The 14,077-nt window shown below is 43.4% G+C and overlaps 1 protein-coding gene and 1 long non-coding RNA gene across 8 annotated transcripts in view; one reads left to right on the forward strand and one right to left on the reverse strand.

Moving 5' to 3' along the window:
* Window positions 1–14,077, reverse strand: part of SLC66A2 (solute carrier family 66 member 2) — a 78,525-nt gene that overhangs the window by 13,639 nt on the left and 50,809 nt on the right. The window contains exon 6 of one of the 7 annotated variants that reach the window (XM_065052281.1): window positions 1,561–1,597. The exons of 5 other annotated variants lie outside the window; for them this stretch is intronic. In XM_065052281.1, the coding sequence (XP_064908353.1) occupies window positions 1,576–1,597 (22 nt within the window). In that variant the 3' untranslated portion in view covers window positions 1,561–1,575. Of the gene's footprint in view, window positions 1–1,560; window positions 1,598–5,820; window positions 13,292–14,077 lie in introns of those variants that run through there. One more of the 7 variants, XM_065052278.1, reaches the window with a different exon arrangement.
* On the forward strand, window positions 1,279–5,685 carry LOC135578518 (uncharacterized). Its single transcript, XR_010470234.1, has 2 exons — window positions 1,279–3,416; window positions 3,765–5,685. It is a non-coding gene; the product is annotated as an uncharacterized LOC135578518 (long non-coding RNA).

The following is a 14,077-nucleotide window of genomic DNA, read 5'->3' on the forward strand; positions in this document are numbered from 1 at the left end:
ATGCTCAGACTTCCTTTTAATAGCTATCCTTGCTTTCATCTTGCTGTACTGCTGAGCCATCCCCTGTCCTGCAGTCTAGCTCCTGCTCCCCCACATCAGGAGAAACTCTGGGGAATAGAAGCAAGTTTTCAAAGAGACCAAATTTTTTTCAGTGCCCTCAACAAAATGTGAACAACCAGATCCTGAAGGCTGTTTCGAAGCTTCATGCACTTTAACAGGAGAGTTTTTTAAGCAGCTGGATAAGCGGTGGTGGACAAAAGCTTTGTAGTTCACAGTATGAGCACTGCGCATGATTTGCTGCAATTATGAGCAATTATGTTTTGCCAGCACTGACTCCAATTCATCAAATGCAGTCAGGCCCATGCAGCAGGGTAGGACTTAATGTTCATTTCTCAAACATTCAGGCAGGGAACTAGCACAATTTGTATTTTGGCCACAAGTACACAATACTACTGCAAGCCAAATGCAGCAGCCCACTCTCTCCCCATATGGGAAAGGTGGCCAAAAGCATCGGTTTATACTGCCCCATGGCACCAGAGAAACACAAGCCTTTTTGTAACTCATGTCATGGGACTGAGACCATGAAACAGGTCTACAATCCCATGGAGCTTCCAAAGAGAGTCTCTGTGTGGAAGTGCAAGCAAGGACATGGGGTTGAGTGAGCAGTCATTCCCCACCCAGGGTCATTCTAAAAAATGTAAATAAATAATCAGAGAAGGAAAACAACTGCTGAACCCACAGTGTCATTTGTGCTTGGTGAGAACGGCCTGCACCGTCTCCTTGTGCAAGTTCCTAGTCACATCAAGTAACCTTACATCACACTTACTGGAGGTTTACAGACACAGGCGGTGGTGGGCATTGTTTGGAATTTTAATTAGGAAAGGCGATAAACTTTGAGGGTAGTAAAACTGGCACCTTGCTTGCAGGCAGGCAGCATTCCTCCTCCTCTGATTTTAAACATATCAGTGTTTGCTGGGCAACTGACCACAATTTAATTGTTAATATGTTAATATGTCCTGGCATGGTTGGGGATCCTCACTAAAAGCACATGCTAAACCTGGCAGGTCAAACTGCTTGCTGTTGACAGAAAGGTGATTCAGGGATGCCACAAAGTATCTGAACAGGAATTTAACATGCAAGGGATATTTGTCACATATTCCCTGTGAAGAAAGAAGCTAGCTGTGTTTTAAAAGTGACCCCATGGTGCAGTGAAGACGTGGAAGAGAAAATACACACAGTCAGAAGATGTACAGCCTACAGAAGAGTTTACTCCCCTAAAGAAAGAATAATCACTGGGGGAAACCCTACAGACACATGCAGTTCAGCAGCACCATAGGAGCCAAGCACTAGAAGCTCAGCTCTAGCTGTGTCACATGCTGTGCTGAGTTCACCCAAGCAATTCTGGATTTTGCTGGGAAGCCATCTGTGAACTCAACAGCCTGCAATACCGACTGGGTAACTGAGTGCATGCTGCAATAGCCTTTGCATGTTCCAGAGCACCGCTCTTCAGCTCATATATCAGACATTCAAGGAAATCAGCATCATACCTGGGGTTCTCTCTAGGATATGACTGCTCTATACACAGGGAAATCTCAACCTGGCAAAAATTATTTTAAAAAATGTAGTAGATATTTTAAAGAGTTAACACCACCAGCCTGTCACTGAATCAAAATTTATACATCTTCCTCTGTCCAATATCTTGGACAAAACAGCAAAGAAAACCTGTAAATCACCAAGGTACTATAAAAATGCAAAATATATAGAAAACACTTGTGTTCCACAAACCCTTAGTACTGCAGCCGCTCGGAGGTTCTCAGAGCCCAGGGTTAATGCAAAGCAGTGACTGTGGGAGCACTGTCTGCTCTCCAGAGTGGGGATGGGACAAAAGGAGCATGTGCAGCACAGGCCTAAAGGTACATGGGGTAACCAAAACCAGTTTAGCAGGGAAACAGGGACAGTATCACACAGGAAGTGAGACTAGGCAATGAAGAGCCCCAGAGAAAAGCCCAGGAGACATCAGATGAGAAGGGGGTAGGAAAAAGAGGTTGGAGCAGGACAGGGAATGACAATAACAGATGAGAACTGGGAACTTGGGACACACATCCACAGAAATGACCTGAATTTGGGGTGGACAGATGGGGTAGTACAGCCTGCGACAAGGGCATTCAGGGTTGTATTGGGTTTGTGTGGCAAGGTTTTCATAGCAGGGGGGCTACAGGGGTGGTTTTTGTGAGAAGCTGCTAGAAGATTCCTCCATGTCCAGTAGAGCCAATGCCACCCAGCTCCAAGATGGACCCACTGCTGCCCAAGCCCAAGCCCATCAGCAACAGTGGTAGCACCTCTGGGATAACATATTTAGAAGGGGAAAAAAACTGCTGCAGGACAGCAGCAGGAAGAGAAGAGTGAGAATATGCGAGAGGAACAGCTCTGCAGACACCCAGGTCAGTGCAGAAGGAGGGGCAGAAGGTGCTTCAGGCCCCTGAGCCCATGGTGCAGACCATGCTGAGGCAGGTTGTCCCCTTGTAGCCCATAGAGGTCCATGGTAGAGCAGACATCCACCATGTAGCTCAAAGCGGATCCCACACAGGAGCTGCCGGATGTCTAATTTTGATTGGCAATAAATTAAACTAATTTCCCTAAGTTGAATTTGTTTAGCCCATGATGGTAATTGGTGAGTGATCTCGCTGTCCTTATCTCGAACCATGAGCCTTTTCTTATATTTTTCTCTCTCCCTGTCCAGTTAAGGAAAGGAGTGATAGATAAGCTCTGTGGACACCTGGCATCCAGCCAGGGTCAGCCCACCAAAAGGGTGAAGCTAAATAATGAGCAGAAGAAGCATGTGCTGGCCCAGGACCCCCACCTCATCACTGCAATGTCTGCAAGCATCCCTGAATGCCCCCAGCATCCTCTCCAATTAAGCAGGTGTCTCACTCCTCCAGTGTCTGCCCTAAGGAGAGGAAAAGCTACAACTGCTGTCAGCTCTCCCACACGTCAACCAACATGCATTTGCACACACAGCCTGAAAGTTTCAGCTTGCTGAGAAACCCATCCAGTGTCTGGGTGGCATCTCAGGGGAGAACAGAGCTGCCCCTGCCCCCACTACTGCATCACAGGCCCATGCCTCAGGAGGCTGGGAGGGGGCTGAAGGAAGTTTACACCATCAACATGGCTTTTGCTACATCCTATTGCACACAATAGTAACGGCCCTCCCCCCTTTTTTGGGCTGTGCACTTGTCTTGTCCTTGCTGCATATGCAGATGCCATTTGCAATAATGCAACGGTGCGTGCACAACTATGCGTGACTGATCACATAGATAAACCATCACTGCTCTCACACTGTCAGCTATCGTGTCACCAGGACAGAAAAGCCAGTTGTCTGCAGCTTCTCAAGTTCATCCACTTGCTGAGGAAGCCAGGTAATTCTTGTATTTGTTCTTCTTCTTTTGGGTTAGAAAAGAAAGAAACCAACTCATTTTGGGCAGATAGCTGACTCTTACCTGCCCTGGAGGAGAAAAGAGCAGTGTCTGTGCAGAAATTGAGAGTCTTATTGCCCAAAACAAACAGAGTTTTCCATTCACTGTGGGGAAGGAAGAGTAAAAAGGGAAGAGCACACCCAAGCTGTTCTTTCACTGCTCTGCTGTAACCTGTTTGCTGAATGAAGCTCCCATCCCTTCCTGGAAGATGTGTGAGGCTCATTTTTAACAAGCTACCAGTACACCAAAGGGGGCAACCCTCTAGTCTCAGTTTTCCTGCCATTCCCTCAGGTTCTGTCATCGGTCACCAAAGAGAAGAGATCAGTGCCTGCCCCTCCTGCTCCCCTTGTGAGGAAGCTGTAGTTTGTAGAACAAGCCCTATGCGTGGCTCTGCTCCTGTGCAGATGCCATGTGCCAGGTTCCACCAGCTGGCAGATCACAGTTCATTGATGTATGTCTGGCCCTTGGCTTCATGGCGCAGAAGAAAATGCTACACTGTTAACACAGATGAGGCTTTGCTGTGAGAGGCAGGCAGCACCCACCATCAACACTGCCCAAGACTGGATACTTCTGCACAGAGGCTGCATGCGGCAAAAACTTTCCAACCTTACTCATGAAGACCAACTTCACACTGCATCTTCCTGACACCTGCAAAGCCATGTGAGCAAAGCTGCTCTGCACAGCACTGGCTACACAACAAAGCAGGATTTAGGAGCAAGTAAACTGATGTCTTTCCTGAAATAGCCCAAAGCTAAGCTGGGGAGATGTGGAAAGCAGGAAATGCTCACTTTGCTGATTTGGAGGATACAGACTGGCAGGACAGCTCAACTGCTCTTAGCACAGATGACTGAGCGGGTTAGGAGTGAGCAGTGCCACAGAACAATTTGGGGAGGCAGAAATAAACAAATGGCAGCAGTTGGTTGTGTGACAACAGAGATGCCAACTGGAGGGGCAGGAGGCAGGAACTGTGCTGAAATAGCTGGTATTGCCAGAGGCTGAAACAGACTTGTGGTAAAAATAGTACTTCCTAATAGTGTAAATCAGTGCTGCAGTATCCAGTGACAATACACCTCTTAAAAGCAAGCACCTTCCTTATAGCTGATATCCTTACAAGGAACTGCTCATGTAGTAACAGTGTCAGGTCTGTGTAAATTGCAATTGACCACGTAGAGGAAAAGCTGGTATTTTTCAACTGCTCTTAAAATCTGAAAAAAACACTTATTTATTCTGCTGTTGGAATTAATTCTCAGAAAGAAACTGTCATTTCTGATCAGACACTGGACTAGGGCCGGGTTGCTAAATACTGGTTTTTAATATTGTAATACAAAAATTCTCTACAGTGCTGCTGTTCTCTACCACTGGTACTAGATTTCATAAAGACACTGTACCAATCTTAATTTGCTAAATAAATAAATAGCATGCTGGAAAACAGCATTAACATTTCTCAAGGAGCAACTTGCTTCATTCAAGATCCTTGCATATTGTGTACTAATTCTGAAGTAAGAGCAATTAGAGGTAAAAACCACCTATTAGTACACTGTATCTGCAGTCAGCCAACAAACCATATTTTTTACAAAATGTTCCTGAAATTATTCATATGTAAAAAGGGATTGTAAAGTGCATTCATATGGAAAAAAAAAACAAAACCACAACCTTTCTGTTGCTTCTCTTTGAGGAACTGTACTAGTGGCTGAGTAACTTACAGAACAGTGAGATTAGCCAGATATTTAGGCTCCAATCCCCCCTTATCCAGGACTAATGTTATTTGCCTCAAAGCTTTTCAGCATCTTCATTCCTTCTGCTCAAAACCTGGCTGTGACAGTTTCAAAGCCTCTGATTTTCCACTGGAGTCTTTGCACACTCTGCTCAACAGTTGTCACTTCTTGGTCATCACATCTTTCTTCTTCCTTCAACTGAAAGAGCAAAAACTACCGAAAAATGATCTTTTGGAAAAAAATAAGACATGAAGCCACCTCATTCTCCTCCCTGGCAAGCTAGTCTGTCTTAAGGCCAGTTGCAACCATCCATCAAAATAACTTACAAACAGCAGCACACCAGCAGAGCTGCAGAGCAGCAGGCTGCAGAAGACAGGCTGGTACTTAGCACAAAACCTACACAAGAAGAGAGACACAGCAGCACTCACTTCCCGTTCGCACTATAAATTTTCTCAGTCAGTGTTATGACTCTGCATGTTTGTAGCTTAACACACAAACCCAAAAATACCCAGCAAGCTGGAAGACACAAAGGGAATCAGACATTACACAGTGACTTCCGCTGAGAAATTCTGTAGTGGTTTCATCAGACATTTTCAGCACAAATAGTAACAGGAGGTACGTGTTGCCCTGATGTAATTACAGCCTGCTGCAGTCACAAATATAGTGCTAATTGTGCTCAGGTAGTCAACGAATTCAAAAATTCTAAGTTATTTTCAATAACAGAAAAATTAGTATAATTTATTGAACTTTATCTGCTTTGAAATTTGCGGGTTGTGGTTGTTTGTTTTGTTTTGTTTTTCTTCCCAACGGAAACTAAAAAGAGGAGAAGTAGCCTGGACTCTTTTATTCAAGGATCAGTAGAAGCTGACTGCAACTTCCCCAAATCATGGCCAAGTGCTAGACTGAGACACAGGTGATGCCAGATTAAAAAATGTGACTTTCTAGATTGCCACAGTTTCAGGGATTTATTCAAGTGTTAGCACTTGACTTTCATATGTATTAAAAAATGGTAAGAGTTCTTTACATGACTGGGGATATAAAACCAGAATAAAATCATTGAAGAGCTGACAAGCTAGTATTTTTTCTAGAAATAAGGTCCACATCAAAACAGCCTGTCAGTAAGTATTTTGAACACTGCAATTGTTTTCTGGAAGATGGTACAGAAGGTATCTCTCCTGCAACCTTTTAAGCTGTTACCTCACACAAGCCATTTGCATGGGAACGTCTGGAAGAGAAAGCAGATTCATTTATAACATCCTGACTTTGGAAAACTTTCAGCTCCGATTTGCAGCTCCAAAACAGTCTACTCAGAGAAGACAGCAAGCATCCGTAACACTGCACTTCCATCAGAGGCTGGCCTGCCTTCAACAGTGAAACATAGACCAGAAAACATGAAACCCGAATGCCATGGTATTTTTAACACTGTATGAAACAAACAAAAATTATTAAGTAGAGCATTTGTTCCTAACATAAAGCCATATAGCTTAACAAAAAAGTTCTGATGTTAACCAAATTGTTTAGCCTGCCCAAAATTATTAAACGGGGAGAAAGAAAAAAAAAAACAAACCACAACACAACAACAGAAAACATTGGGATCAGATATATAAAGTGTCTAAAGTCTGAAAAGCTTGGAATCCAAGCCTGAAATTCTTCACCAGTCCTACGTGCTCTGCCTCATCGAGACCGCCTTGCCTCACTTCTCAACAATTCTTCTGAGGCAGCACTGACCATCTCCAGAGGGAGCTATTAATATTAATTATTATTAATATTTGTTATTATCAATACTACTAATAACAGTATTTGTCCAGCCCTGCAATGCTAGCAGAAGTTAAGACAAGCATGTAGCAAGAGAGGTTCAGTATCTGTTTTGGATCCCTGGAACCAAGCTAAAGCAAGCTGAGTTAAAGCCACATCCATGGATACCACAGAGGGCTGTAATACAAGAGCAAACTATCTGAAAGCTCTGGAGATTTTCAAGGACTGTACAAGTCACTGAGGAAAGATGAAGTGGAGGACTCCACTTTGGAACACCACCAGGCAAACAAACCCACAAAGATGCAGTCTAAAGTGATTTTTTGTTGGTGGCCTCTTTGTTAATATATGCATTTTATGCAGACTCACAAATAAACAAAAGTTTTATGGAAAAATAGGGTAAACGGGTATTTGTCAATTATTTTTCTTCATGAACATCTGTTTTCTAAACTTCCAAGAGTGGCAGGGTGTCAGGCATTTTGATTCTGCTTAGCAGGCCCACCCAAAAGCCAGTATTTGTTAGAACATGCTGTCAGAGGAGAATCAAGGGGAAACTACAAGACACACAACACGTAGCTGGTGGATAATCCAGGATCACCGATACGACCTCTGGCTATTTGAAGCAGCTACACCTAACATTTAGTCTGTAAGGGTCCAGAAACTGGCAACCCTTAACAGCTGCAAAATATTTCTAGTACTATACAACTTCCACAGCAAAAAGAAGGGCAGCAGGTCTTAACATCCTTAAACACCCTAAGTCTGTGCAGCAGCAGTCTGTGGATCAGCAGAAAGACCTGAACCACGATTCACACCAGTGCCCTTCCTGCCAGGAGACACAAATGGATGCTGGCCAGGCTGCAAAGCTCAGGTCTGCTCACTCAGGTGGTACGAATACTATGATATGGGTTCTGCTTCTGGTGGATTTGGAAGCTTCGAAACCTGCTGCCATGACAGGGAGCAGCTTTCCTCAGGTGCTGGGGTAGGAAATCATGCCCTGCACTGCTCACTGCAATAATACAGTCAGCTGCCAACACGCACAGTACTATCAGCTTAATGTAAATGGTGCAGAGCACACCTAAACTACACCACCCTTCAGCATCTCACTCATTAAGTTGGTTTTGAGCATCTGTCCCCCTTTCCCTGTCTCTCACCTCCTGCTCAAGGTGTTACAGTCAATGGAGCTGCAGGCACAGCTGCTGGCTAATACTGCTCTAGACTCCCCACAGGGCCAATCGGCCCCCCAAACCTCAGCTGCTGCAGCCTGTCTGCCGCTGGGAGGGACACTGATGCTACACCCTGCAGGGCCAGTGCTAAGAGATAGCAAAATAATGTCCCTGTGTAACGCTATTCAGTGTATTTCCTTCTCTAGTTCTAAATAACTTGGGACACATTCAATTTGAAAGGTAATAAAAAGACGGGAGGGAAGAGAGCTTTGCTTCAGCACAGCTGCCATATCCCAAGGCCTAAATCATAATGCTTTCTTCCTGCCTTAGACCAACAAAGAAATCATCAGACTCTTCATCCAATTTAGGTAATTTGAGCACGTTTTCCCCTTCATCTTCATAAGGCAACAAGTACATAGCCTGGGCATGCTTTTAGTATTCCAGTTCAACAACTGCAATTATCACTTACGGTCAACATACACAAGATAACATTCACAAGATAACAGTGCTATCTCCAGTGCTTACCTCGTTCCAAGGGACTAGCATTCAGCAGTTGTCTCCAAAGCCAGCATTCCCCCCCGCCAGCATTCCCCCCGCCTCCCCTCCCCACGACAGAAATCTAATGATATTGCAGTCATTACTTTTCGTGAATTAGTCACATCCTTCGGCTAGTAAAATGCTTCTCACATTCTAAGAAAACACTGGAGAAATGTGTGTTAAATAAGAGCAATCACTCAAGGACAAAGCCCTACTCTCCAGTCAGCTTATTGACTGGAAACACGGCAAGGTTTTGCCAGAAACGAAGCTCACATTCTTCTCAAAAAAGCTTTGCTGTTATAAGGAAATAACCCCTGGCAAGCTCTATATGAAAGTTAAGTCAGCACCTAAGTCTTCGTATGAAATGCCAGGCTTTCCCCTTTCCTTTCACATGCACGGAGGTACAGAAGTGAAGTCCATGGTGACAGTAATGCACCATACATAGAGAAATGCACTGTACATACAGTAACGCACCATACAAACAGCTGTGCTGTTTCTCAAAGCAATGCCCAGCAGAAGGCTGTACTTTATCAGAAGGTGCCACCACCACAAACCAATGCCCCCAATGCCCCTGAGCCCCTTCCCACACACAGCATTACCACAGTGGCTGCAGATCGGCACTTTTAAGCCCTGCTGTGGACAAGAAATAAAAGCATCAAGAATCATGTCCCACACACAGGAGCATGATGCAAAGTAGGGTCTTTGCAGTTCAAAAAGGACAGACATTCTCTAGCCTGTCTTCCTTCCCAAACTCTTCCCATCTGCCCCTTTGCACACTAGGAATCCTGTTTTAGGAAATTCTCTAATACAAGATGAAGTATCTGCGGGACAGGGCTTTCACCACTGCCCTGAAAGCTTACCTGACAATGCCGGGACAACTTGCTTGGCATATAATTCTATTCCCTTATGTGGACATATATCATTCCCAGCCATCTTCCCCGGAACAAATTAAAACCCTAACTTTGAGCCTTGTTGAAACAGCTTTTTCTGACACTACATTTTTTTTCTTTCTATATTCCACTCAAGAATAATACAAGAACTTCCTTTCCCATCTCACTTTTTGGGCAGATCATCCAACATGTCAGTCACTACGCTTCTCACTCTTCTTCTGTTTTCTTGACCTCTGTGTCTGAGGAACAGGGGACCAAATGCACCATATTGCAGGTCAACTCGTAAAAGAAAATCTCTCGTTTTTCTGGACCACCTTGCAAAGTCACTTCCCAGCTTAAGTTCCACCAGCCTCTTCTTCCTGCTGTTCTAGTTCATCTATTAACCACTTTAATTACTCACCACTCTGCTCACTTTACAGATCTTCATCACAGTCAGTATTACCATTATGGATATTTCCATCCTTGCATCTCAACCTGTATTTCTCCAAACCCAACTCTCAATGTACTTCCATTCCATATTTCTGATCCCACTCAGTCCTACTGCACTGAGGAAGACAATTCTGCAACGACATAACTAGATAACTTATCCTTCTTACACAACTGGCTGCAGTGAACTCTGGCAAAACAATGCAGATGCAGGAATTTCAAGAACTGAGGCACTTCTGTTCCCAAATTTGTTGGCAACAGAGGAAAAACACATCTTTAGAAAACTTCCATCTCTCAGGTGCCTTCATTATAAGCTCAACTTTGACCTTTTGTGACTTGGAAAGCCCTGACCTTAACTATGCAAAATACCTTGCATGACACTTCCTTGCCAAAAGAAAACAGAGCACCCAAACTTAAAATGTTTTTGTAACACAAGTACAATACATTTTCTCCTTTATTGCAAATTTTCAGGGCACGGAGAAATCCACCAACTGAAGAGAGCACTGATTAGACATACCAGCAGTGTTTTCTTCCTATTACTGTAAAGAAGCCTTGGACTATTTCTAAAAGACGAATGCTTCTGGTTTGAAGTTACTTGCTTTGAATTTACTTTTTGAACTTACGGGATGAGGTGCCAGGGGAAGAGATGTGAGAAAGGTTCAGTATGTGCAAGAGCTTCAGCAGTCCACACTGTGCTACAATCTGGATGATGCTTAAGGAAAGTGGATGCTGCAAGTAACTTTCTTCAACCTCTTAACTTTAAAAGAGCCAGATTCAGGAAGTGAATCTGATGTTTGTGGTATCTATCAGAACCACAAATGAAAAGGGGGAACAGAAAAGCTCTAAGTGGCAAGCCTGATGGTTGTACCAAAACCTGGCACAAAACCTGGTACTGACTACTCCCCAAAGTCCTGCAAACCTGGATGTGTATGCAAATTCCAAAATACACAAACACGAGTACTTTATATAAAGGCCACCATAAAGGACAACAGTAACCAGCTGATCAGTGCCACAGTAATGAAAGAAGAAATATCACCAAAGCAGAAACAATGAAACAAGTAAAACTCCTCCAACAAATTTGCCACTGGCTGGAGCCTCAGAAGCAATAACAACTATTTTTGCAGACCCATGGAGAAAACTAAAGATCTGAGTAGAAAGAAAGAGCATTTAGGAAGACAAATTAATACAATCACAGAACTACAGTAAATAATGAGAATAGTTTAAAGCAGGAAATGTGCAAGCATGCTGACAGACAGTTTTGATTAACTTAGTGAAACAGGAAAGGCAGTGAAAATAAGGAATGGCCTATACAACATGAAGTACAAACCACTTTTAAGAAGAAATTAAGGAATTCTGCATTTACCCAATGTATTTCTGGCTCACACTTAAGACCTTAATTTCTCCATTTGCCAAGGTCACAGATTTACCTTTCAGTTCCTAATTATTCTCTTGAAAACCACTTTCTCTTTTATAACCTAGTCCCTTATGATTATCTACACAATGCCTTCTGTAATGAAAAACATGGGTCAGATGATTTGAACCCACAAAGCCATTCTGTTTTTTTATTTTTTTTTAAACTAAATGGCCCCCACTTCTCATACCCCTCTTCGATCTTCTCTATTTTGACTGTTTAATACATAAAGCAGCTACTATTTTAAGAACAAGAGTAGACACTGTTATATCAGCATCTGAAGGCTACAATTCCAAACCCTGAAAGAAACTTATCTCTCTTCAGCACCTTCCTTGGTGTTAGTCCCAGACCAGACACAATGCACTAACTCGTCACAATTGTACTGGCCAGTGTCTGCTTTATGTATACAGCATACTCAGAAAAGAAAATCTTTCATGTAGACTTCCATTATCCCTACTCCTATTTCTTCGATTTTGCTCTCATCCATGCAATTTTCTGTCAGTGAGAAACAGAAGCTGAATGGAAAAAAAAATAAATCAATACTGCCTTTGCCTGCATTACCCTCTTTTAACTTACCTTCCTTTTAACACTTTTTAAGTCCTTTTACACTTTTCTTTCTCCTTTACTAAACCTCCCCAAAGAAGCAGAGATACGTAACAAAGTCGCTGTAACAGATGTTGATTGCATCTGACATCTCTTTTGAATGTAAGCTAATGCATAGCCACAACTATTGCCATAATACTTCTCTCTAGCTCAGGTTCTGTTTTCTTTTAAACAGCAGAACTCCGAAGGAACTAACTCACTGGGGCTGTGTACCTATTCACTATTCAAAAATTCTCTCAGGCTAAAAAAATCCCAGGAAAACATAGCAGTGGCATTTTTAGAGCACTTCCTCAATCTCCTTAAATCTAAAATCTCACTAGTGGAGGTGGCTGGACATTGATTAACCAGACCTGAATAAAGCCTTCTACACCTGTTCACCACACCACCTGGATTATCCAATACAGGCAGAAAATCCAGCAGCCTGCATTTATCTTCAGAGTTTGAATAAAGCCAGGATTTGTCTCTGGGACAAGCACTGTCTTCAGAAGTCAAAAGCTGCTCTTTAAAAATGATATAAAGAGTTGCCTGTGTCATAATGGAAAAAGCTATAGATCAGTACCAAATAAAAGCACCCCACAATGAAATTTTGTCTCCCTAAGAAATACTATCTTCTAGTATTTTTATTATTATCTATAGGGGAAAAGAGGAAATAATATATCGGGATATAAATGTAATATAATTTCTTCCTTTCATACCCCTTCACACTGCACTGACTTTACTGTATACATTTGGGATAAACTCCTGCACGTAACTAGCTCACAGCTGCAGCGCACCTCATAAAACACTTCTGAATGGAAAAGCATTCTTAACATTTCCAACTCTCGGCTCCAGCAGCTTCTGAGACAATAAGTGCAGCCTGTTTCTCCTTCAGTTACTTGAGGTTTTTAAAACAGAGTGATCACAGTGACCAACCCAGTACTGTCACAGGAGGGGCTAAATTAATATTTTCAATTTTCCTCATTCAGCTTTTTCAGGCCAGACTTCTCAAGACAGCCTCATACAAACATAAGCAGAGGAACTGATTGTGCTGGCTGTCTCTGGGTGGTGAAGTTCTGAGCCTTTCACTCGATGACAGCCAAACGTGTCAGTCAAAGATGTGCAGAAAGGGGGTTACTTTCAAGCTGACTGAAAACTGGCCATGGGGTAGAAGGGAGACCTGGGAAACAGCTCACAGAGAGATGACACAGCCCTTACCTGGTTCTGTCCCTCTGACCAGGAATTACTGGAGAGAGTCCAGTGGAGAGCTACAAAGATCGCAGAGAGACGGGGGTCTGAAGCATCTTTCTTATGAGGAAAGGCTGAGAGAGTTGGTCCGTTTAGCCTGGAGAAGAGAAGGCTGAGAGGGGATCTTATCAAAATTTATAAGTATCTCAAGGGTGGGTGGCAAGAGGATAGGACCAGACTCCTTTGAGTGGTGCCCAACAACAGGATGAGGGGCAACAGGCACAGACTGGAGGTTCCATCTGAGTTTGAGGAGAAACATGTTTACTTTGAGGGTGCCAAAGCACTGGAACAAGCTGCCCAGAGAGGTTGTGGAGTCTCCTTCTCTGGAGACATTCAAGACCTACCTGGACCCATTCCTGTCCTAGGTGAACCTGCTTTAGCAGGCGGGTTGGACTACATGATCTCCAGAGGTCCCTTCCAACCCCAATCAGTCCATGATTCTGTGATTCTGAAGCCACACACACGGCCCTGATCCAGGCAGGTGCTGCTGCCTGCCCAGAGTGCAGCCAGGGAGAGACATCAGTGCACACCAGAGCCCCACAGCTGTTGCAGCAGGACCCATGTGATTCCACGCTAACCACTGATGGACACATTTGGGTGTCACTTGTACTGTGGCTTTTGAGACTTCAAGATATGCAGCCCACCTCAGTCCCACTGCCAGACCTCTTTTGTGGTGTCAAGATCTTGAAATATTTTACCACATATTATATACAAAATTTAAAAGTGATGAGCAATCTTTTAACCTCGTAATGCTTTTTACCATATCACAGGATGCCTCCTGTATTTCAAAGCTCCTAAGTTTTGAGGTTGCTTTCTTCCTTTTTCTAACTAATGAAAACATAGTCATACCCATGATTCTAATCCATCCCGATAACAATTAAAG

This window comes from Columba livia, chromosome 2, assembly GCF_036013475.1.
Source record: "Columba livia isolate bColLiv1 breed racing homer chromosome 2, bColLiv1.pat.W.v2, whole genome shotgun sequence".
NCBI classification, from domain to species: domain Eukaryota; kingdom Metazoa; phylum Chordata; class Aves; order Columbiformes; family Columbidae; genus Columba; species Columba livia.